Here is a 21,071-nt window from a genome sequence, read left to right as displayed (position 1 = left end):
CATTAAAAAAAATGCAACATTTTGATTTGTTCTTGTACACAACTGTGTTGTTTGTTTTTTTTCCCCCAGACGCTGGGTTTGGCACCATCTATGTGTCAGATGACAGAGGCACTGTGTATTCCAAGTCTCTAGAACGCCATCTGTATACAACTCCAGGGGGTGAGACAGACTTCACGAATGTCACTTCCCTCAGAGGAGTCTTCACTACTAGCGTGCTGGCTGAGGGTATGACTAAATTCTACATAAGACGGATATACAATTATAGTCTGTGTGTATTTAAACTCAGATTACTCTAGGAGGCCTGTATCACTTTGTATGCTTTAAATCAAAATGGATATAAGCAGTTTCTAAATAACGGCTTGCAGTTTACTTTCTAAATATACATTTGAATATGAATATGATATTTAAGACTCCATACACTACTGTTTAAAAGTTTGGGGTCAGTAAGATTTTATAAATATTTTTGACTGCATTTATTTGAAATAAATACATTTAAACAGTAATAGTGTTAAATATTATTACAATTTAAAACTATAAACTGTTTTAAACTATTTTGTATTTCAATATATTTTTAAATATAATTTACTCCTGTGATGAAAAAGCTGTGTTATTTTAGTAATGTTTTTCTATGGCTTTAGTTTTCGTATAATAACCACAAGTTTTCAGCAGCCATTACTCTAGTCATCAGTGTCACATGATCCTTCAGAAATCATTCTAATATGCTGATTTGGTGCTCAAGAAACATTTCTTATTATTCAATGTTAAAAACAGTTGTGCCTTTTAATATTTTTGTGGAAGCTGTGCTACTTTTTTCAGGATTATTTGATGAGTAGAAACTTCTCAAGAACAACATTTATTTAAACCAAAATTTTCTAACAATATAAATGTCTTTACTTTCACTTTTGATCAATTTAATGCATCCCTACTACATAAAAGTGTATATATACTTTTAATAAAAATAATTAATAAAATAACCAATAAAAATAGCCAACTAAATGTGAAAACATATAGCTCACATGACCAAAGACACTTAAATTAAGGATTTTCTGAAATGTCAGAGTAATTTTTGTTTCACTCTATTTCTCTTTTTCTGCTGAAGACAACTCGGTACAGACAGTAATATCATTTGATCAGGGAGGAGAATGGGTTCCTTTGAAGAAACCAGAGAACAGCAAGTGTGATTCTACAGCCAAAGATAAAGAAATGGTAAGAATCACTTTGAATGGAAGCTGTGATAATTGGACAGATATGGCCAAAAAGTTAAATTCCTTGAGAAGTCTACCTCTAACAGTATGTGTATTTACTTACCTTGTGTTGTCTTCCTCCTGTGCAGTGTAGTCTGCATATTCATGCTTCATACAGCACCTCCATGAGGCTGAATGTTCCCATGCTGCCTCTGAGTGAACCCAATGCTGTGGGACTCATCTTGGCTCATGGTAATGCATGCACACTATTAGGAAAAGTCCAAAGTGCAATTCAGTTCTGTGACAAATTGTAATGTCTTTATTTTATTTTATTTTATTATTTGTAGTAACAAGTTGTAACACATATAAAAGTAACTAATATGAAATAGATAAAATAGATACAAGAAAATTAAAGGTGCAGTAAGTGATTTCTGAGAAATTTATAACAATTTCTGATTTATTTGAAATCAACCCAAACAAACACACCCTCCCTTCGTTGCTCGGCCCACCAAAATGCACAAACGCAATGCAAGAGTGGCCTCACTCTCTCTCCTCCCTCATCATGGCTGTATATACCACCCACTGCTGATCGGCCACGAGTGTGTTGTGGCGCTCGGTCCGATCCACTTTCGAAAGCGTTTCTCAGAAATCACTTACTGCACCTTTAAATATAAAGTGTGTAATAATTTCTGCATCACCAAAGAGAATTGCGAAAATAATGACTTTCGAATAATGAAACTTAGACTATCCCGCTTACTTTTTTTTTCAGGCAGCGTAGGTGATGCTATCTCATTATTGACCCCTGATGTGTACGTGTCTGATGATGGAGGCTACTCCTGGCTGCTGGCTCTGAAGGGGCCGCACCACTATGCTATCCTGGATTCAGGAGGCCTCCTGGTGGCCGTGGAGCACAACCAAGCCAAACCCATCTCTGAGATTAAGTGAGCTTCCTTTAGTTCTTGAGACGAAACACATACAGTTGGCTTTTATACGGCCAGTTTTCCATGCATTCCCGAAGAATATGATAATATTTCGACATGCCGAGTGCCAGTACTCATTGTTTCTGTGTCTCTCAGGTTCTCCACCGATGAGGGGCAATGCTGGCATGTTTATAAGTTCACCGAGACGCCAATGTACTTCACAGGGCTGGCCTCAGAGCCTGGTGCCCGCTCAGTGAATGTCAGTCTCTGGGGTTATGAAGATGCTATGATCAGCCACTGGGTAACTTACACCATTGACTTTAAAGACCTGCTGACACGTAACTGTGAGTGACCAGTTCTGTTTGAACCACACAAAATCAAAGGCATGTTGAACTTTATATAATTGGGTTTAGCACAAACTAATCTTTCTGTTTCCCAGGCAAAGAAAGTGATTATGTCCAGTGGCTGGCGCACTCTGATGACATCAGCGACCCAGAAGATGGTTGCATGCTGGGTTATAAGGAACGATTCCTGCGTGTGAGAAAGGACTCGGTGTGTTGGATTGGCAGGGATTACATTGTCAACAAGCAGCCCACACCATGCAGATGCACTCTGGATGACTTCCTGTGGTGAGTGGGAACCAAAGTTATTACAGCGTTAGTTATAGTTTTAGTTCATTTGAGGAATGGATTTTTTTTTTTCCAGTTTTATATATTTCATACATATTTCTAATTAATTTTAATATATTTTATTTCAGTTTTGGTAATTCAGTTTTAGTCTAAAATTTTGGATGACACTTTTGGACATATTTTCAGTACAATCGTCGATTCATCTCATCCTCCCGCAATTAATCAGAATGCTATTTTTTATTAGTTGGCCCACCCGACCGGCAGATTATCCGCAGTGTCCATGAATACAACCGTGATCCGCACATCACTAACACACACATCACTAACTATCAGACGACTTCACAGTAATGTGAAGATGGCTCGATGATTAGGAAAACAAAACAAAAATTATTTAGCATGTTTATTCATTTATTTTATTTATTTATTTATTTATTATATTTCATATATCACTGTTTTTAACATCTTTTTTTATTACTTATTTTATTTTGGTTTCTAAAAATGTTTTTAAATCTGTAATTTAGTGATTTACCCTATTTTGAATGCTTCTGTAGACATCTGTGTTTATATCTGAACTGTTTCGGTATGTTCCGGTGTGATTTTTGTCAAAGGTTTAATAGACACAGGCGAATCGTTGTCATTTAGGAATGAGATCATGTGGATGTTTGAATCGAGATCTATTATCAATTAATTGTGCAGCTCAAAGTTTTCAAATATTCTCTTCCCTCCTCCTTAGTGACTTTGGATACTCCCGTAAAGAGAACAGCTCAGAATGTATTGAGCAGGCTGATCTCAAAGGCCACGATTTGGAGATCTGCATCCACGGGAGAAAGGAACAGCTACAGACCAGTGGGTAATGCACTCTTTGGATTATTCTCCATTGCTTGAAGACTAAATCTTCGCCTTAAAAAGTTGACACTTGAGAGTCAAGATTTTTCATTTGCTTTATTACCTTACATCTGGTTAGCAGCACCTGCTTGCTTCTCTGTGATTTATTAAGAGAGCTCTAAAAACATGCTGATTATAATTCATTTATAGGTACAGAAAGATTCCAGGTGATAAATGTGAGGGAGGAGAACAACCACAAAGAAAGTTGATTGACCTGAGCAAGAGATGTGTCAGCGACCTGCTGGAACCTCAGATGCTGGTGAGACTGCGTTTACCCTGCTGCATATTACTAGTTTAATAATTCAGACAGGGGTTCATATATATACAGTGCCACTTGAAAGTTTGTGAACCCCTTGCAGAATCTGTGAAAATGTGAAAACAATAAAAGTCTCTTTTATTTTTAACAAAATAAAAGAGATCATACAAAATGCATGTTATTTTTTATTTAGTACTGTCCTGATTAAGATATTTTACATAAAAGATGTTTACATATAATTCACAAGATAAAAAATAGCTGAATTTATTAAAATGACCCCGTTCAAAAGTTTGTGAACCATTGATTCTTAATACTGTGTGTGGTTACCTGGATGATCTACGACTGTTTTTTTTTTGTTTTGTGATGGTTGTTCATGAGTCTCTTGTTTGTTCTGAGCAGTTAAACTGAGCTCTGTTCTTCAGAAAAATCCTCCAGGTCCTGCAGATTCTTCAGATTTCCAGCATCTTTTGCATATTTGAACCCTTTCCAGCAGTGACTGCATGATTTTGAGATCCGTCTTTTCACACTGAGGACAATTGAGGGACTCAAACACAACTATTAAAAAAGGTTCAAACATTCACTGATGCTCCAGAAGGAAACACGATGCATTAAGAGTCAGGGGTTTTGAACCGGATGAAGATGTCCAAATTTTTCTTATTTTGTTTAAATATCAATTTTCTTCATTTAGTACTGCCCTTTGGAAGCAACAGAAGATACCTACATGTTTCCTGGAGACAAATTAAGTACATTTTACCTTGATCTTCAAATTCAAAAAGTTTTCACCCCCCGGCTCTTAATGCATCGTGTTTCCTTCTGGAGCATCAGTGAATGTTTGAACCTTTTTTAATAGTTGTGTGTGAGTCCCTCAATTGTCCTCAGTGTGAAAAGATGGATCTCAAAATCATACAGTCACTGCTGGAAAGGATTCAAATATGCAAAAAATGCTTGAAATCTGAAGAATCTGCAGGACCTGGAGGATTTTTCTGAAGAACGCTGGGCAATTTAACTGCTCAGAACAAACAAGGGACTCATGAACAACCATCACAAAACAAAAAAAAACAGATCATCCAGGTAACCAAACACAGTATTAAAAATCAATGGTTCACATACTTATGAATGGGGTTATTTTAATAAATTCAGCTATTTTTTTGTCTTGTGAATTATATGTAAACATCTTTTATGTAAAATATCTTAATCAGGACAGTACTAAATAAAAAATAACATGCATTTTGTATTATCTCTTTTATTTTGTTAAAATTTTTCACATTTTCACAGATTCTGCAAGGGGTTCACAAACTTTCAAGTGGCACTGTATATATATATATATATATATATATATATATATATATATATATATAAAGAACACCCTTTTGAATATAATAAATTTTATAATACTTTTAGTAATTTTGGAGTTTAACAACCCCAGTCCCCAGTTTCAGGGATGGAAGAGACAGGCAAAGAACAACATATAAGGGTTAGAAAATATTGACAAAATTTTATCTTTGGGTGAGCTATCTCTTTAAAGTTCTTGTTCTCATGCAAGTGTTAAACAGGGTTTCCATGGGGCATTAAAAAGCATTAAAAGTCATTAAATGGATTTTGTGAAAAAAAAAAAAAAAAAAAAGTCATTAAATTTTTTTCCTACAGGCATTATTTTTTTTTAGATAGTTTTGAAGAAAAATAATACTACCGGTTTATTTTGAATATAGCCTTCATAATTAATAACTTTGATTTGCTGTCACAAAATATGAACATTGGTGTGATACACACGCAGAACCAGTTTGGTAATTGCCTCTGGCCGGTGCAAAATTGCCATAACGCTGTTTTGGACAGCGGCCCAAGTCAAAGAGCATAGAACCAAAGAGTATAGAACCCAAGAGGCTTTTTGGGTAACAGTCACGAGGTGGCACTTCGGTAGCGTGGCAGCCATTTTGGGATGAAAATTTTCTGTTTTTTTTCCCATATCAATTCCAGCGCGAGTCCTCATCCTTTTGAAATACATGCAAAGTGGATTTACAGTGCTGAAAATAGCATCTTCTCGACATGTTGACAACATGAACCAATCTCTTCCAGGCCTCAGCTACAACTACAGTGCTTGAGAAAACCTCAAATATTTATGCACCGCTGTTTACCCTGTATCTCTGTAATCCACAGAGAGGTCAATCCACCTCACATACCGCCCCTATCATTGCGATCGTCATTGCCATCCTGCTGACCGGCACAGTGTTTGGGGTTCTGTTTGTAAAGAAGTATGTCTGTGGTGGAAGGTCAGTCTGTTCTCCTGACATTTTATGGGTTACATATAGAATTTTTTTAATGATATAAAATCAAATAAACAGTCTGACAGTAATCTGTCTTGGCCTCAATATTTTGCAGGTTCCTGGTACACAGATACTCAGTCTTACAACATAATGCGGAAGCCAACGCCATAGACGAACCACTGGACACAGATGTGGCTGGAGAACCTAAGAATGATTTCCATGATGACTCAGATGAGGTACAGATTTGGACCATCTCACACTAATACATATACCTATATGTAATTTTCTTTGGTATTTGTTTAGAAAAAAATGCAAAATAGTTGTAGTGATCTTGCTAAATGAAAGTGTGTTTTTGGCAGGACCTACTGGAGTAAAGCTGTGCATTAGAAGAGCATATGGAGCTTCATTTCCTGTCATTCAGGCATTACTGCTGCTGTCTCTCTTCTCCTAAAGCACAAACCAGCTGTCAGCTTTCTCAAATTTAATCTACCAGCTAATGACATGCGCTTCCTGCTTCTCGACCATTAGGAGGGAACCTGGTTGCTTCTCCACCAATAGGAGGGCATTCTGATGATCCTATTCTAATGATAGAATAGTCTTGTGAATGTAGCTCTGCTGAAATTCTCTGAAGCAGAGAAGAAGTGTTTAAAATGCTGTTTGTGGAAGTTTCAGTTTTTTCTTTTGACATTGGGGTCTTCTGGGCGGGATTTTAGGGATCAAACCTTTGTTTGATGAGACTGTCACTGGGGTACTTGTAAAATACTTGCTTTTCTTTTTATGTACAGATGCCCTTACATCAGAACTAGAGATATAGTTCATTCTCACAGTGATATCAGATTTTGAAATGGTTTATTTCAGCAGGAATTTCATTAAGAAACAGGAGACAAATGAATCATATCATATGTAATGTTTAAAATACTGTGCTACTGAACCCTGACTGTGTTTATCACTAAAATGTGATCATACCTGCTGTCAAAGCTTTAGCATAATGTCCACTTTACTGTAAGCAAGCAGGTGCATTAATGAATATAGCAATAAAATGCTGAGAAACAGGCAATAGATTTGGCTTTACAAAAAAAGGGAGAATATATTTATAATTTTAAGATTATTTACCTGAAACTGTGTAGCTAGGCTGTGAGTTTGATAAAGTGCGATTGTTATTTGGACAAATAACTGTAGAACATGGCGATAACATTGTGGTAATTGTAAATAAGCAACTGTCACACTTCAAACCAAGCAATTTCTGTGACGGTTAGGTAAAATTTTGTAATAATAAATATTTTTATGAACTAAATGATGCAGATGCATGTAAAATAGAACACGACTGTAGTTTGTGTACAACCTTGAACATTTTGCCCAAATCAAATTTTGTAGTTAAATAGTTTTCTTGGCTTTCAACATTTGTGCTGTTTCTTGCTTCTTGTATTGACAGCAGGAAAGTCCCATGTTATCAAGCAGAAAAAGTGTGACCCTTTTTTTTTTTTTTTTTACCATTGCGCATAGAGACGCCTAAAACCTGACTAAGTGTTTGTATGACAAACCATTAGTCGCAATAATTTTGCATGTGTTAATTATTTTTATGTGTGTGCACCAACTTCAGCGAGGTGAGAACAGATCCAGTGGTCTGAAGTCTTGTGATTTCATTTTGGATATTCAAATGCAATAGATCAGTTTAGCACCTTTCCATTGGTACTTCCTGTTTGCATAGATGCTTGATGTCTCATGCAGTGAGTTTTTTTTATTAAGTGTGTATTGTGCTATTTTAAAGGTTCCTAATGTTGTTTTGGAGGTCTCCTACAATAGGTTTACATGCATTCAAGGTCAAAAAAACAAAAACCTATTACCATATCTGAATTTCAGCTCCGGAGGCTTCCTCAGAGCTTGTAATAATGACATCAGTTTTTTCCATATCAAATCCAGCGGTCTTAACTCTTTGATCATGTGATTTGATTTTGGATATTCAAATACAATAGAGCAATTTAGCACCTTTCCATTGGTACTTCCTGTTTGCATTGATGCTTGATTGGTTTCTTTTATTAAGTGTGTATTTAAATATCAGTTCTACAGTTAATTTGGAGCCATTTGTTTCAACATCTCTAGCAGTTGTTTGTTTCTATACACATACCTAATCAAAAGTCTCACATTTCCTTAGAGGAAGACAATCTCCTTTGCAAAAACTATGAGTTATATATGATGTTAATAGGTATAAAAACCCCAGTGTATGTTTTGATTCAAGTGCCTAGCATGGAGGCAGAGCTTGTGCCTTCCAGTGAAATATAAATTCATTCAAAAACAAGAGAACAATCTCATTTCTGAAAGAATTGCCAGTTCATAACATTAGCATTGACAAACAGTTAATATTTCAGTTGATGACAAGATCTGTATAAAATTTTATACAACAAAATAAAAACAAACATGCCCCTAAATGATTTAATACTTATTGTCTTACTAAATTGGGTTGCTCCCCATGCTTGGGAACAATAATAGATGCAATGCAAATGAAATCTTAAGGTAAATGATTTCCATTGTGACAGTGATTTATTTATACGAGGTGTAACTCTTTTCTTGCTGTGCAAAATCAGTGTACATATTAGTTGTGAAGCTCTGTATATACAGCAATTCCGACTTTGTATCTGTTATTTTTTGCTCTGTATATTTGGAACTGTTTGTTTGAGAAATAAATTGATTTGTCCCACTGATTTTGTATTTTTATTGTGTTTAAGTTTGCTCATAAGAGTAAAAAAGCAAATGTGACAGAAAAGTGTACAATAAGCCATATAAGTTATGTTACAAATTGTAACAATAAAGTTCTGTCCTCTTAAAGAACAGGCCTAAACTTGAGCAACAAGTGTCTTGATAAACATGGATGACTTGACAACCACTCAAATTCTGTACAGGAAGTTGCCTTCACTGTCAAAAAACTCACTTCCCTTCTGTTTCACTGGACTGGGGTTTGACTGCAGTGTTTGTGCGATCTGCTCTAGCTCTTCCTCTGTCAGAATCACTCCATCCCACTCCTCCTCTTCCTCTAACTCTATATCATCTCTCATGTCCATTCTCACTGTAGAGTCAGTTTGCTCATGCAAAGCAGGTGTCAGTTTGTGTACAGCTGATAGTACTTGAGATGGTACTATGTTTCCACCAGAGGGCGCCAGTCCAGTCTCACCATCCCTCACTGCAAGGGCTGTTTTACTCTGTGTTGTCAGGGCACCTGTTTTTCCAGAGGAGAGCATGGCTGGTGCTGCACTCTTTGGTAGTCTGGACCGTTCAGTTTTGCCATCTCGGAGAGACTGCTGCCCAGTACTGGCTAACACTTTAAAGTCTTGCTTTAGCTTTCGGACTGCTGTTGGGGTGAATTTGCTGCGGAGGACTTTGGAGATGACATCAGGGCTTACAGAGAAACCCTCTGCTAATCTCTGTAGTGTCCATTCCTCTGGGGACTCCTGCTTTAAGTACCTGGGAAAAGAGATATATGACTGGTCAGTGTTTGGAGGGCAGATAACTACAATATTTATATTGTTATTATTATGTTATTACATACAGAAATGTGTTGGATATGAAATTGTTAAATTACTTAAAGTTTCACTTAAAGCATTTGCTAAGAAAAATCATATTAAAATTATATAACTTTTATATATAAAAAATACACTACTAATCTACGATTTGGGTCAGGAGTTTTTTCTTTTGAAAGAAATTAATACTTTTACTCAGCAAGGATACATTAAATTGATCAGAAATGCCAGTAAAGACATTTATATTGTTATAAAAGATTTTTATTTCACATAATGCTGTTCGTTTGAACTTTCTATTCATCAAATGATCCTGAAAAAAGTGTCATGGTTTCCACAAAAATAATAAGCAGTACGACTATTTTCAACAGTGATAATAATAAGAAATGTTTTTGAGCACCAAATCAGCATATTAGAATGATTTGCCATCACAGGAATAAATTACATTTTTAAGTATATTAAAATAGAAAACACAGCAATAATATTTTACAATATAACTATTTTTCCTGTATTTTTTATCAAAAAAACATTTGTAAAAAAAATCTTACCAACCCCAAACTCTTAAACCGTAGTGTACATTTAAAAAATATTAAAAGATGAACACTGCAAAAATATTACATTATTAATTTATATATTATTAATTTGCAGTCAGTTACTTTTTCAATTCATTAATTATCTAAAATATTCAAATACAAAGATTTTCTGCTTAACAAATATTAGAATTAATACTAAAGTCCTCCAAGGAGATTTGTTAATATAGTCACATCAAATGCATATGATTTAAGTGAATTCTGAATATAAACATACAGTCATACAAAAATGTCTGACAGCTCAATGCTGTGACTGACCAATCAGAATCAAGAGCTGATACCTTATCTGTTCAATGGCATCCCAGGTGAGACTTCTCTCTGAGGCTCCAGGATTGTTCATTTGCCTCTTGATTATGTGAAACTTTGCTGCTTTATGCCTTCTCTTCTCTTCACTGCACAGGAAATAATTTTAATACATGAAGACAGGGGTATTTGCTTTTGTGCTCCTGTATAAGGACTCACCTAATAATAGAGTTCAGTTTGGCTTCCACTGCATCCATATCATGATCATCTTCAAAAACGTCTTCCTGTTGTTTCTGTTTTGAATGTGAATCAGAATACCTCTGTGACATCCACCCGTTTGCGCCTCGACTGGCATAGCGACAAACCTGGCAAGCAGCAGGTCCTGGGAAAGGAGTCAGTTTGGTGGCCAACATGTGGGCCATTCTCCATGGTGTGGCCATTCTGTACAGTCACAAACATAAAGACAGTGACATCTGAAATTGCAACTTAATCCAACATAAAAAATGAATATTTATCAAATAACTATTTATAATAAGAGTCTGAAGAAAAGTCACGCTTAAAGTCTAGGATTGTTTTTCATGAACTGATCAATTTGGGATTTTAGACTATTTTGCTTCCATAACATTCATAATACATTTTTATTTTGTTACACTTCATCTACTGCAGATTTCAATTACAATAACGTTACATATCTTTAAAAACTGTTTTCTCAGAAGGATTTTTTTCCCCTCCTGCACTAAGCCAGAACTCTCCACTCCAATAGCACATAATATGCCAGACTTTTAAGTTTTATTCCTATCTATATTCTGAAGGTTTATTCCTAAAAACTGAAAAGCAATATTCCTACGTCACTTCTCAAACGTAAGCTAATTAGTGAACCATCGTACAAAAGGTCATATTTACCTTGTTCTATTTCGTATCTCAAACTTTACATTTATACAACCATTTAATGACAAATGCTGTGTGTACCAATTTTGTAAACAGTGCCTGTGAAACACTCACATGTTCCTCTTGCTCGTCTTTCCTTCCACGGTGACATTACACCGGAAGCACGGTTTATCCACGCATGCGCGGCAGTCATTCGATTCTTTCCGATTCGGATCGTTTTTACTCGGCAACACTCGGCTACGTTCGCCGATCACATGCGTCAAGCCTGCCTCCTTTCTTCTCTGTGTGGCTCATTTTGCGCCATTTTGTCCGCACCACTGTGTTGATTGGGTTTTTGAGATCTGTAGTGGAGCCAATCAGAAGGGTACCGGACAACCGGAGAAACGGTAAAGGGTTGCGCTTGCTCTAAGGGAAATGGTAGCTGACAACACGGATTGGTTTGTCAGTGACCAACCAAATGACTAATTCCGAATACAGAAATCAAATCGGTTAATGCGAGAGGTAGAGAGCGCGAGCCATAAGCGATACGCGCGCGAGAACGGACATTGGACATGAATGATACAGTTAGTGAGGGGGTCGAAAACAAAGACAGACCTGCAAATGTTTGTGAATTAGGGGCTGTTTTGAACTAATTAAAAGCAGGTTGAATTTCAGCCTATTTTATTTACCTTGGTTTGCCCATAACAAGTAGCAAATGTTTGTGAAATGCTGCAAATTTGTGAATTATTAAGACCTTCTTGTCAACTTTTCAGCCACTTACTTTGTATGTGTAGCTAAAAACCTCAGACAAGCAGTCAGAAGGTAATAAAAGATGCTGTTCATAATGTTAAACAGCTTCAACAAGGAAACACTCAGTCTCAAAATACACCTGGCCTCTGGCCAAAACCTGCAGCTAGGGACTTGTGTGTTCAACATCAGACTTCAGAGAAGTCTTTGTTTTCATAGAAGTCTGCCAGTTGTGTTTATACTGAATAATAAGTAGAAAACGGCTTGCACCTCATTTATTTATTTATTTTATGTTTTTATGACAAATTAGGTGAGGAAGGAAAGATGGAGCAATATACAGCTACAACCGGGGATCAGATAGTGGTGCAAGCTGCCAATGGGCAAATCCAGCAGCAGGTAAGAGCCAATGTAAACAGGTTACTCAGTTAATCAGTGACTTTTACTGTGGAAAAAAAGACCATGACTGTGTGTTTGATTTGTTTTTTTTTTCCCCCATGCATTTTTAAACTTATCTAAATTGTAAATTTTACTGTATGCACTGCAGATGTATATCAGGTGCGGTAGTATTTTTAAAATAGCAGGAGGGTAATCTACTTAAGAAGTGGTTACCAATTCAAGGAAAGGACTGGGTAAATAGTTTTTGAACTGGCCTGCAGTCTTTCTCCTTTGAAATGAAATACCTCAGTCCTGATAAAAACAAGGTTTATGTGACACAAACACACCCAGTGCACAATCACTGTATTAATAACAGCTTTTTGTCATCTCTCTCTCTCTATATATATGTAGACTTTTTAAAAAAACAAAAAAACAAAAGCGCTGCTGATTTATCACTGTACAACTGGTTGTCAAATAGTTTTGCTTTAGGAGCCAGATTTTTTAAATTGGACTTCCAACACGGTAAAAAAAATGTTTATTCTTCAGAAGTAAAAGATTGTCCTCATCCAAAATCCAAATTATAGGGAGCCTTTTTCCTCCCTTTAAAAAGTTGCTGAACCATTTTTGGATTGCGAATCTATTGACAACCACTGATCCAGAATATCAGAAATGGACAGTTTGAATTACAGGATTAGATTAGAAGTATAAAACAAGAAAGTGCATTTCTGTAAGAGATAATGCAGAGCAAGGTGTGATGTGGGATTGTCCACAGGCTCAGGGCACCGTAACCACAGTACAGCTGCAAACAGAAGCACCCGTCGCTACGGCAACAGGCCAGCAAGTGCAGACGCTCCAGGTAGTTGTGTGAACTTCGACCTTCAGGCTTGTGATGTTGCATGCGTCATGTCACACTGTCTGTGAGGATGTGAGCCTGTCCAGCATGCCTTGCTTTTACTTGCAGCAAATCGTGATCCGGATCGTCCAATGAGCTTTTCTGCCATGTTGCCCATGGCATCAAAGCATCTGCTTAGGACACATTATGAAGAGGGATTCACCTCTTTCAATGTGTCTGGAACAGAATTAAAAAAGACTTTGTAGAGTAACTGTGGAGACATTACAAGATCACATGCATGTCATCACCACTTTATGCTTTATACTGTGATACTAGTTCACAGCACTGTATTTGGATGAACTGCATGCTTGTCTTTTGAGTGGATTCTCACTATGATCATGTTTGTGTAAGAATACAAACATGTGGAAATCTTGCTACCTTATTGCAGCCATTACTGCCATCCAAGGGCATTTTCTGTAGAAATTGTAAAAATAAAATGTATTGTATAGTAACTGGAACAACATGGCCATCATAAACGTTGACGTATGTCCTGTGTAATGCCTAAAGCTGCATGTGCAGGTCTAATATTGTGTTGAATATTTAAATATCACCATGCTAACTTTCAGTTTATGTGTGCGCTCAGGTCCAGGGTCAGCCATTGATGGTCCAGGTGAGTGGCGGGCAGCTGATAACGTCCTCAGGTCAGCCCATCATGGTACAGGCCATGTCTGGAGCTCAGGGCCAGACCATCATGCAGGTGCCTGTGTCTGGAGCTCAAGGCCTTCAGCAGGTAAGTGATATTCTGGTTGTCATCAACACTCATCAATGTGGGAAAGGCTCCTTAAATAGATCTGTAGATTGTCCTATCATACTGAACAACAGTAAAATTATCTAAATATCCCTCTGATATTATTATATTAATAGTGCATATATTTTATGAAACATGGATGAGGATGTTGATTATTATTATTATTACGCTTAACAGTAAAATTATCTTAATATCCCTTTGTTGTTATTATTAATGCTCATACTTATACCTAATAATGCGAAACGATGGCTTATTATTATTATTATTATTATTATTATTATTATTTATATATTTCAAGGTAAAGTGATCTAAATACTGTTGTTATTGTTTTTGATGCATTTTTTTTTTAAATACGTAGATCCAGTTGGTTCAGCCGGGTCAGATTCAGTTGCAAGGAGGTCAAACTCTGCAGCTGCAGGGTCAGCAGGGTCAGGCTCAACAGATCATCATACAGCAGCCCCAGACTGCCATTACAGCGGGCCAGAACCAGGTCTCAAACACACTTTATTCTTTTTTTCTGGTTATTTGGAATGTAGCTAAAAAATTCCAGGCCTAGGAAAATTATGCAAATTAAAGCGATAATTCACCCAAAAAATAACAATTCTGTCATCATTTACACACCCTCAAGTTGTTCTAAACCTGTATGAGTTTCTTTGTTCTGTTGAACACAAAAGAAGATATTTTGAAGAATGTTGCTGGTCAATGGGGATGACAGAATTTTCATTTTTGGGTGAACCTATCCCTTTAATAACATTTCATTTAAAATGGTGTGGGAACATTGTACTTTATGTTTTCCCTGATGCATATTATGTCATAGAGAATGCTGTCATATCAACTATAATGACTACAGTTTGTGCAAACGGTATGAGGCAGATTTATTTATTTATTTATTTTTTTTTTTCAGATTACTTCACACAGGTTTTGTTGTATGAACTATAAATGAATTTGTGTTCTGTTTTACAGGGGCAGCAGATTACAGTACAGGGGCAGCAGGTTGCCCAAACAGCTGAAGGACAGACCATTGTATACCAGCCTGTGAACGCTGATGGCACAGTTCTGCAGCAGGGTATTTAAATACAATACCTATACCTGGTTTATCTGCTTCAATGTACATTAAATCAGACATGAACATTTATTAGGCCGCATTTACATTACATGGTTCAGGTGACCCAATTCTGATTTTTTTCCTCTCATGTGACACAGATTGGATATGATCCATGAATGTGCAGACAGAAAAAAAGCAAATGGATTCCGATATTCTCAGAGTGGTTGCAGGCCTCATTCATATGTGGAAATAAATCTGTTATGAATCAATACATGCATTTGTGTCTGCTATGTAAGCGAACTGAGTCATACGTCATTGAAAAAGCGACGGTGTCAAATGACATCAACTCAGATGGACACCATCCGTAATCACATGACTCTTTTCAATGGCGCAATGAAGGACAAAGGCTCAACCCAATGTTTTGCTGACCTTTAAAGATGGTGCGGAAAACAAAAGCTTGTATTATAATTTTGTCTGCGTCCATTTCAAATCGGTCAGTATGTCTACCTTGGGTTGTTTCACTATGTGTATAGTTTAAGTGATTTCAGATATGGGACATTTAAAAAAAAAAAAAAAAAAAGACGTTAGCTGGTCGTCAAAAAAATCATATATAGTCCACAATTGGAATTGGGCATCATGACCTGCAGTATAAATGCGGCTTGGATAATCAATCAGGGTTTTAACGGCATGAATAATATGCCATTTTACTGAAGGTTATTCAGGTTAGGACTAATAGTTCTCTCCCATCCATAGGCATGATCACCATCCCAGCAGGCACCCTGGCAGGCACTCAGATTGTCCAGGCAGCAGGGGCTGCTAACACCTCCACAACCAACAGTGGGCAGGGCACAGTCACCGTTACCTTGCCAGTATCCGGAAACATGGTGAACGCTGGGGGAATGGTCATGGTAAGACCTCCTGATGAGGTATCTAACAAACTTAAACCGTCCCCTTCATTAGTCATCAGAGGTGTAGGAGGGTGCATGCTGTGTTAAAACTCAATCACCTTGCTTGTGGACTCGCCTTTTCACGTGCTGATCCAACCTACTGATAGCAAATAGATACGTACGAGTGATTTTACCTTAAAGGGATAGTTCACACAAATGTTGTTCTGAACTCACATGACTTTCATTTTTCTGTAGCAGTGTTATTTTAGTATATATAGTATATATAGTATATATTATTTATAGTTTAGTTTTTGGTAATTTTGTTATGTGCCTTTATCATTTTTATTAGGTTTTATTTTTTAATATTTCTATACAGCTTTAATTTATTTTTGTCTTAGTTTTAGTAATTTTAGTACTTAAACTTACACTTGGGCTGGGTGATGTGGCCAAAAAAAATCAACATTACAAACTAAAAGCAAAAATAATGCTTTTTAAAACAAGTTAAATTAATAAAACTAAAAATGAAAATAGATAAAAACAAAAGCACAGACTGGTAAGAGGAACACACATTCACTCTTCTGAGCTTATAGTGATTATATTAGCCCATATTTGATTTCCCTATTACAATAGTCACTTTACAGTTACTGCTATCATAGAATTACACTAACTTGTAGGTTTAAAATTCTACATATGGCTCATTTAATGTATAACAAATATTTTACCAAAATGTATATTAGATGTGTATGTCAGAGCATCTGTATGCCACTTTAAACTATTGCCTACACATTAATTATGTCTTATGAGTTATTTTGAAGCCCTTAATATAAAGCATGTCACATGTTTAGGACAAGCAGCAGCTCACTATGAGTCCTCTACTATTTTTCAGATGCGCTTGTAATATCAAATTCTATAACTTTTATAAAAATACAACGATATACAAACTCAATATATCACTCAGCCCTAATGGCAACATTTCTAGATTCCTTAGCGTTTTTCATCTAATATTTATGTTTTGTTTTCTTTAGTTGTATTTCAGTTGTATTTCAGAAAACAATCTGGAACTGGGCTGTCAAAATTCAAAATGACAATAAAGCACCATAAAAGTATCATAAAAGTGGTGACATTTAAGTAATTCACTGAAACTCCGTTATGGCACCTTTAGACCTTTTTGATGTGACACTTCATCATGAATGATTAGGTGTCACACTGACTGATCACAATGTGACATGCTTGGCAGGGCAGGGGCAGGGGCTTAAGTGGAAAAAAGGGCACTTCTCATAATTATTTATTTGAAAAAATAATAAAACGTTAAATATATTAACACAACTCTGACTTCCTTACCAATTTATTTTAATTCCCCTCACACTCACGCAATTGTTTCATACTACACAGTGTGCACGTGCCTGATACAGAGTGTGATTTTACCCCAAAATTCAACATATTGACATAACTGATAACGTTTCGCTGCCTGGAGTCCAGTTGTTTCTGTGAATTGCAGCGATCCATTTGCTTCTCTTTTCTTTAGCTTTCGGCAGTCTGTAAAAATATACCTCAAATTTCTTATCAAATCTATTTGTACAGTCAATCGCAAAGCTCTTTCCCATTTTGGTTGTGTTTTGTGTGTTTTTCGCGGCATTCACGCAGAAAACCAATGCTGCCATTCAGTCTTTTTGCAACTCAGTGGGCGTAACCGCAGTCACTCTGGCCGACAGTAATGTCATGTGCATACCCTCTATTGTATTTTTTGTGAACTATTCCTTTAATATGTAATAGCATTCAGTGTCCTCCAATTAAGAAAAAATCCTAGTTTCAAGAATATTCCTAGAATTTGATGATTTACTCAGAAGCAAGTGGAAAGTGGCGACCTCTGCTCTGTTAATTTTTAGCACTGATTCAGGTGTAAGGATGATATCCACCTGTTGTCTCTTCACAAATGATCCACTCAGCTGTTCTGTGACTGTCCTTTTCTCATGCTAGTGTGTCATCATATTTCAGTTCATATTACATCAGCTGTCACCTGACTGATCACTGGATTGCTAATTAATTTGATTTGACTGATTGATTGAAATTGTTACATTTACAAATACATTATTTCATTTCCGTTTGGACATGAAATTAATTCATTCTCTCTGCTCTTTTCCTTCCTTTCCCGCTCTGCCAGATGGTGCCGGGTGGTGGTGCTGTGCCAGCCATTCAGCGAATCCCTCTGCCAGGGGCCGAGATGCTCGAAGAGGAGCCACTTTATGTTAATGCCAAGCAATATCATCGTATCTTAAAGAGACGGCAAGCTCGTGCCAAGCTGGAGGCAGAGGGCAAAATCCCTAAAGAAAGAAGGGTGAGTCTTCCTCTTCTGAATGCCATGATGCACATCTTGAAATGAATTATGTCTCATATCCAGACTGATTCCTTGCTCTCCCCTACAGAAATACCTTCACGAGTCACGTCACAGACATGCCATGCAGCGGAAACGTGGTGACGGGGGGCGCTTCTTCTCACCTAAAGAGAAAGAAGAAATGGCCTTGGCCATGCAGGTGAGAGCGCAGGGCCATATCAAGCAGGAAGACCTCCGCAATGCCACCGAACTCGCGAGTGCACATTGGCTGCCTGAGCACACTCCGCCCCTCGCATAGACGCTCATCTCCGCTGTCATTAAACTCCTTAGCAGATTGATTCTCACTCCTTTCGTGGTGTGACATGCTGTCATTGGCTGCTCTTGCACGCATCACCTCCTGCTTTTCCCTGTGCTTGTTGGCTGCTTGAGTCTGTCCCATCAGGTCTCACTGCTAGTTAAGCATTCATGCAAACAGACTGCATGATCTGCAAAATCTGCCTGTGGTATTTTACAACCTGCCTGTCTGAACTTGGATTTCCAATTCTGTGATATTTAACAAGAAAAAGATCAACTTTTCACAGTAATGACACAATCAGGATGAAATCACTGATATTCCTTGCACCTTACTGATGCAGCTCTTCAGGACTAAGAATTGCTAATGCAATGTGACTCTGTTTGATCTAAGCGACATTATTATTAACAGCATGGAGGTTAAAGAAAGCATGAGAGAACTGCCATTGGCAAACTGTCAGTTTCAATCATGAAATCGCTGCCTGAAAATATGAAAATGATTTTTTTGAGGGACCAGTTTAAAAGAAATGTGAAATTTGTTTGATATGTATATATTTTGTTGTTTACTACATTTACTTTTTTTTTTTTTTTTTTTTTTTTTTTTTTGAGGAAGCATTTGTGTTTTTTTTTTGTGTTTTTTTTTGTGGATACTGTCCTTTCTTGCTTGTCTTTACTTGTGCAGTGTCGTCACTTTTCATTTTTGTCGCATGTTGTGATTTTTATGATGAATAAACATTCTGACTGACTTCTAAAAGGTTCACTGAGAAAAATAACAATTTACAACCAAATTCAACTACCATTTTAAAGTTGGCGGTCAGTAAGCTATATATAATTAAGATATAAGATATATAATTTTAATCAGCAAGGGCACACTAAAGTGCTCAAAAGTGACAGTAAAGACATTTACAATGTTAAATTCTATTTTAAAAATGCTGTACTTTTAAACTTTATCGAAGAATCCTGAAAAAAAAAAAGTAAGTTTCTACAAAAATATTAAGCTGCACAACTGTTTTCAACATTGATAAGAAATGTTTCATGAGCAGCATATTAGAATGTTTTCTGAAGGATCATGTGACTCTGAAGACTGGAATAATGATGCTGAAAACTTTGATATCACAGGAATAAATTACATTTTCAAATATATTAAAATAGAAGACAGTTATTTTAAAATATTACTGTTTTTACTATATTACTTTATCAAATAAATGCAGTCTTGGTAAGCAGAAGAGACAAAAAAAAAAAAAAACTTGCTGACCCCAAACTTTTGAACAGTAGTGTAAACTGTTCCTTGTGATGCATGTTCCTTATCATGTCTTGTCAAGTCATTTTTATTCAGAAATGTTTTGGGTTTTAAATATATTTCCATATACATCACTGACTAGAAAAGGACAAATATCTGCTATGAAGTCTGTAATGTTAAACAGTTCTATAGAACAGAAGTCTCAATTTCCCTGAAATCCAATGATGTGACAGCTTGGTAAACATAAACCTTTTGCTGTTCCTTCTTGGTTATTCAGTGTTTTTCCTGATTCTATAAGTCAAGATGTCTCAACCCTAGTAAAAAGGCTTAGTGCTGAGTGAAGCATATCTGAAATTAGTCATGAGGGTAATGATTGACCCTCTTCATCTCCCCTTCACCCCTGCAGGAGCAACAGGACCAGAACCAGACTGGAGACGAGGCTGTGGCCCAGATGATTCGGGTGTCATAGCACTTGGACTGCTGCCGTTTTTTAGTGACTCTGAAGGCCTAAATTTACACCAGTGTGAATCACCTTCTCCAATGCAACACTAACAGACCTAATTCATCATGGCCTGTGTTTCTCCTGTCTTCCACTGAAGGGAGGGGCCCTGTTTTCTGTTTTCTCCATAGTCTGGTATTGCTCCTGAGGACGCACATAGAAAGCCATTACTGTTAATGTACAGCGTAATGAATTCAGCTTGCGGTTTAAAAAGCAATTAAATAACGAAGCGTAAATTGACCCACAGAGACGGCTAACCAATGACTTGTTTACCGTGATGTTTCTCGAAGGTGGTAGTAGAAGTTCATTGTTCAGTGTATTTTTAATGTTTGGCATGGCGAAAAGAGCATTGGGGAAACAATAAAGGCAAAAGGGCAACATTTTTGGGAAATCAGTCCTAGTCACCAAGGAAACACCGGGCATATGGGGTGTCCTTGTTTCCCAAGCTTTTATACAGGATTTGTTCGTAACAGGAATTCATTTTACATTAGTGTTTTGAAAAAAACTATCATTTGTAATTTGAGTGAGTTTTGTGTATCCAGTGACCTGTCTTCCTGGCTCATCTAGTTCTTACTCGGAAATGTGAAAACTCTTGAGTTATTGTTTTAGACAATGAAGTCGTCTAACCTGTATTTTGATAAAAATTGTGTGCGAAATGCATTGTGAAAGAT

At 36.7% G+C, this 21,071-nt stretch overlaps 3 protein-coding genes across 15 annotated transcripts in view; 2 read left to right on the top strand and 1 right to left on the bottom strand.

Moving 5' to 3' along the window:
• sort1b (sortilin 1b) overlaps positions 1-8,834 on the top strand; it is an 18,985-nt gene extending 10,151 nt beyond the window's left edge. Inside the window, exons 10-20 of one of the 2 annotated variants that reach the window (XM_051901844.1) lie at positions 70-225; positions 1,100-1,206; positions 1,334-1,436; positions 1,954-2,125; positions 2,261-2,448; positions 2,544-2,733; positions 3,467-3,583; positions 3,769-3,877; positions 5,948-6,141; positions 6,251-6,371; positions 6,495-8,834. In XM_051901844.1, coding sequence (XP_051757804.1) covers positions 70-225; positions 1,100-1,206; positions 1,334-1,436; positions 1,954-2,125; positions 2,261-2,448; positions 2,544-2,733; positions 3,467-3,583; positions 3,769-3,877; positions 5,948-6,141; positions 6,251-6,371; positions 6,495-6,509 — 1,472 coding nt within the window. In that variant the 3' untranslated portion in view covers positions 6,510-8,834. The remainder of the gene's footprint in view (positions 1-69; positions 226-1,099; positions 1,207-1,333; positions 1,437-1,953; positions 2,126-2,260; positions 2,449-2,543; positions 2,734-3,466; positions 3,584-3,768; positions 3,878-5,947; positions 6,142-6,250; positions 6,372-6,494) is intronic. The other variant, XM_051901845.1, reaches the window with a different exon arrangement.
• On the bottom strand, positions 8,832-11,615 carry ngrn (neugrin, neurite outgrowth associated). Of its 2 annotated transcripts, none has more exons than XM_051901861.1 (4): positions 11,480-11,615; positions 10,697-10,918; positions 10,516-10,626; positions 8,832-9,591 (listed from the first exon to the last, which is right to left on the bottom strand). In XM_051901861.1, exons 2-4 carry the CDS (start codon positions 10,915-10,917, stop codon positions 9,018-9,020), a joined length of 906 nt encoding a protein of 301 aa, XP_051757821.1. In that variant the 5' UTR covers position 10,918; positions 11,480-11,615; the 3' UTR covers positions 8,832-9,017. The 2 variants fall into 2 exon arrangements, with proteins under 2 accessions (XP_051757821.1, XP_051757822.1); XM_051901862.1 differs by having other exon boundaries at positions 11,381-11,517.
• Positions 11,612-21,071, top strand: nfyal (nuclear transcription factor Y, alpha, like). Of its 11 annotated transcripts, none has more exons than XM_051901854.1 (10): positions 11,612-11,751; positions 12,402-12,487; positions 13,239-13,325; positions 13,942-14,088; positions 14,465-14,596; positions 15,070-15,172; positions 15,905-16,059; positions 18,200-18,373; positions 18,462-18,569; positions 20,308-21,071. In XM_051901854.1, exons 2-10 carry the CDS (start codon positions 12,416-12,418, stop codon positions 20,368-20,370), a joined length of 1,041 nt encoding a protein of 346 aa, XP_051757814.1. In that variant the 5' UTR covers positions 11,612-11,751; positions 12,402-12,415; the 3' UTR covers positions 20,371-21,071. The 11 variants fall into 11 exon arrangements, with proteins under 11 accessions (XP_051757814.1, XP_051757813.1, XP_051757817.1 ...); XM_051901853.1 differs by having other exon boundaries at positions 15,905-16,077; XM_051901857.1 differs by lacking the exon at positions 13,239-13,325.

Source organism: Ctenopharyngodon idella, chromosome 8 (genome assembly GCF_019924925.1).
Source record: "Ctenopharyngodon idella isolate HZGC_01 chromosome 8, HZGC01, whole genome shotgun sequence".
NCBI lineage: Eukaryota > Metazoa > Chordata > Actinopteri > Cypriniformes > Xenocyprididae > Ctenopharyngodon > Ctenopharyngodon idella.
Note: the sequence above shows the minus strand (reverse complement) of the source record. Positions and strands in the feature narration are given on the sequence as shown.

Coding starts and splice junctions, on each gene's coding strand:
- nfyal (XM_051901849.1), top strand. CDS start 12,416: ATGGAGCAATATACAGCTACAACCGGGGATCAGATAGTGGTGCAAGCT. Junction 14,089..14,464: donor GAGCTCAAGGCCTTCAGCAG/GTAAGTGATATT, acceptor TTAAATACGTAG/ATCCAGTTGGTTCAGCCGGG. Junction 18,374..18,461: donor AAATCCCTAAAGAAAGAAGG/GTGAGTCTTCCT, acceptor TCTCCCCTACAG/AAATACCTTCACGAGTCACG.
- ngrn (XM_051901861.1), bottom strand. CDS start 10,917: ATGGCCACACCATGGAGAATGGCCCACATGTTGGCCACCAAACTGACT. Junction 10,627..10,696: donor AAACTGAACTCTATTATTAG/GTGAGTCCTTAT, acceptor TTTCCTGTGCAG/TGAAGAGAAGAGAAGGCATA. Junction 9,592..10,515: donor GATGCCATTGAACAGATAAG/GTATCAGCTCTT, acceptor CTCTTTTCCCAG/GTACTTAAAGCAGGAGTCCC.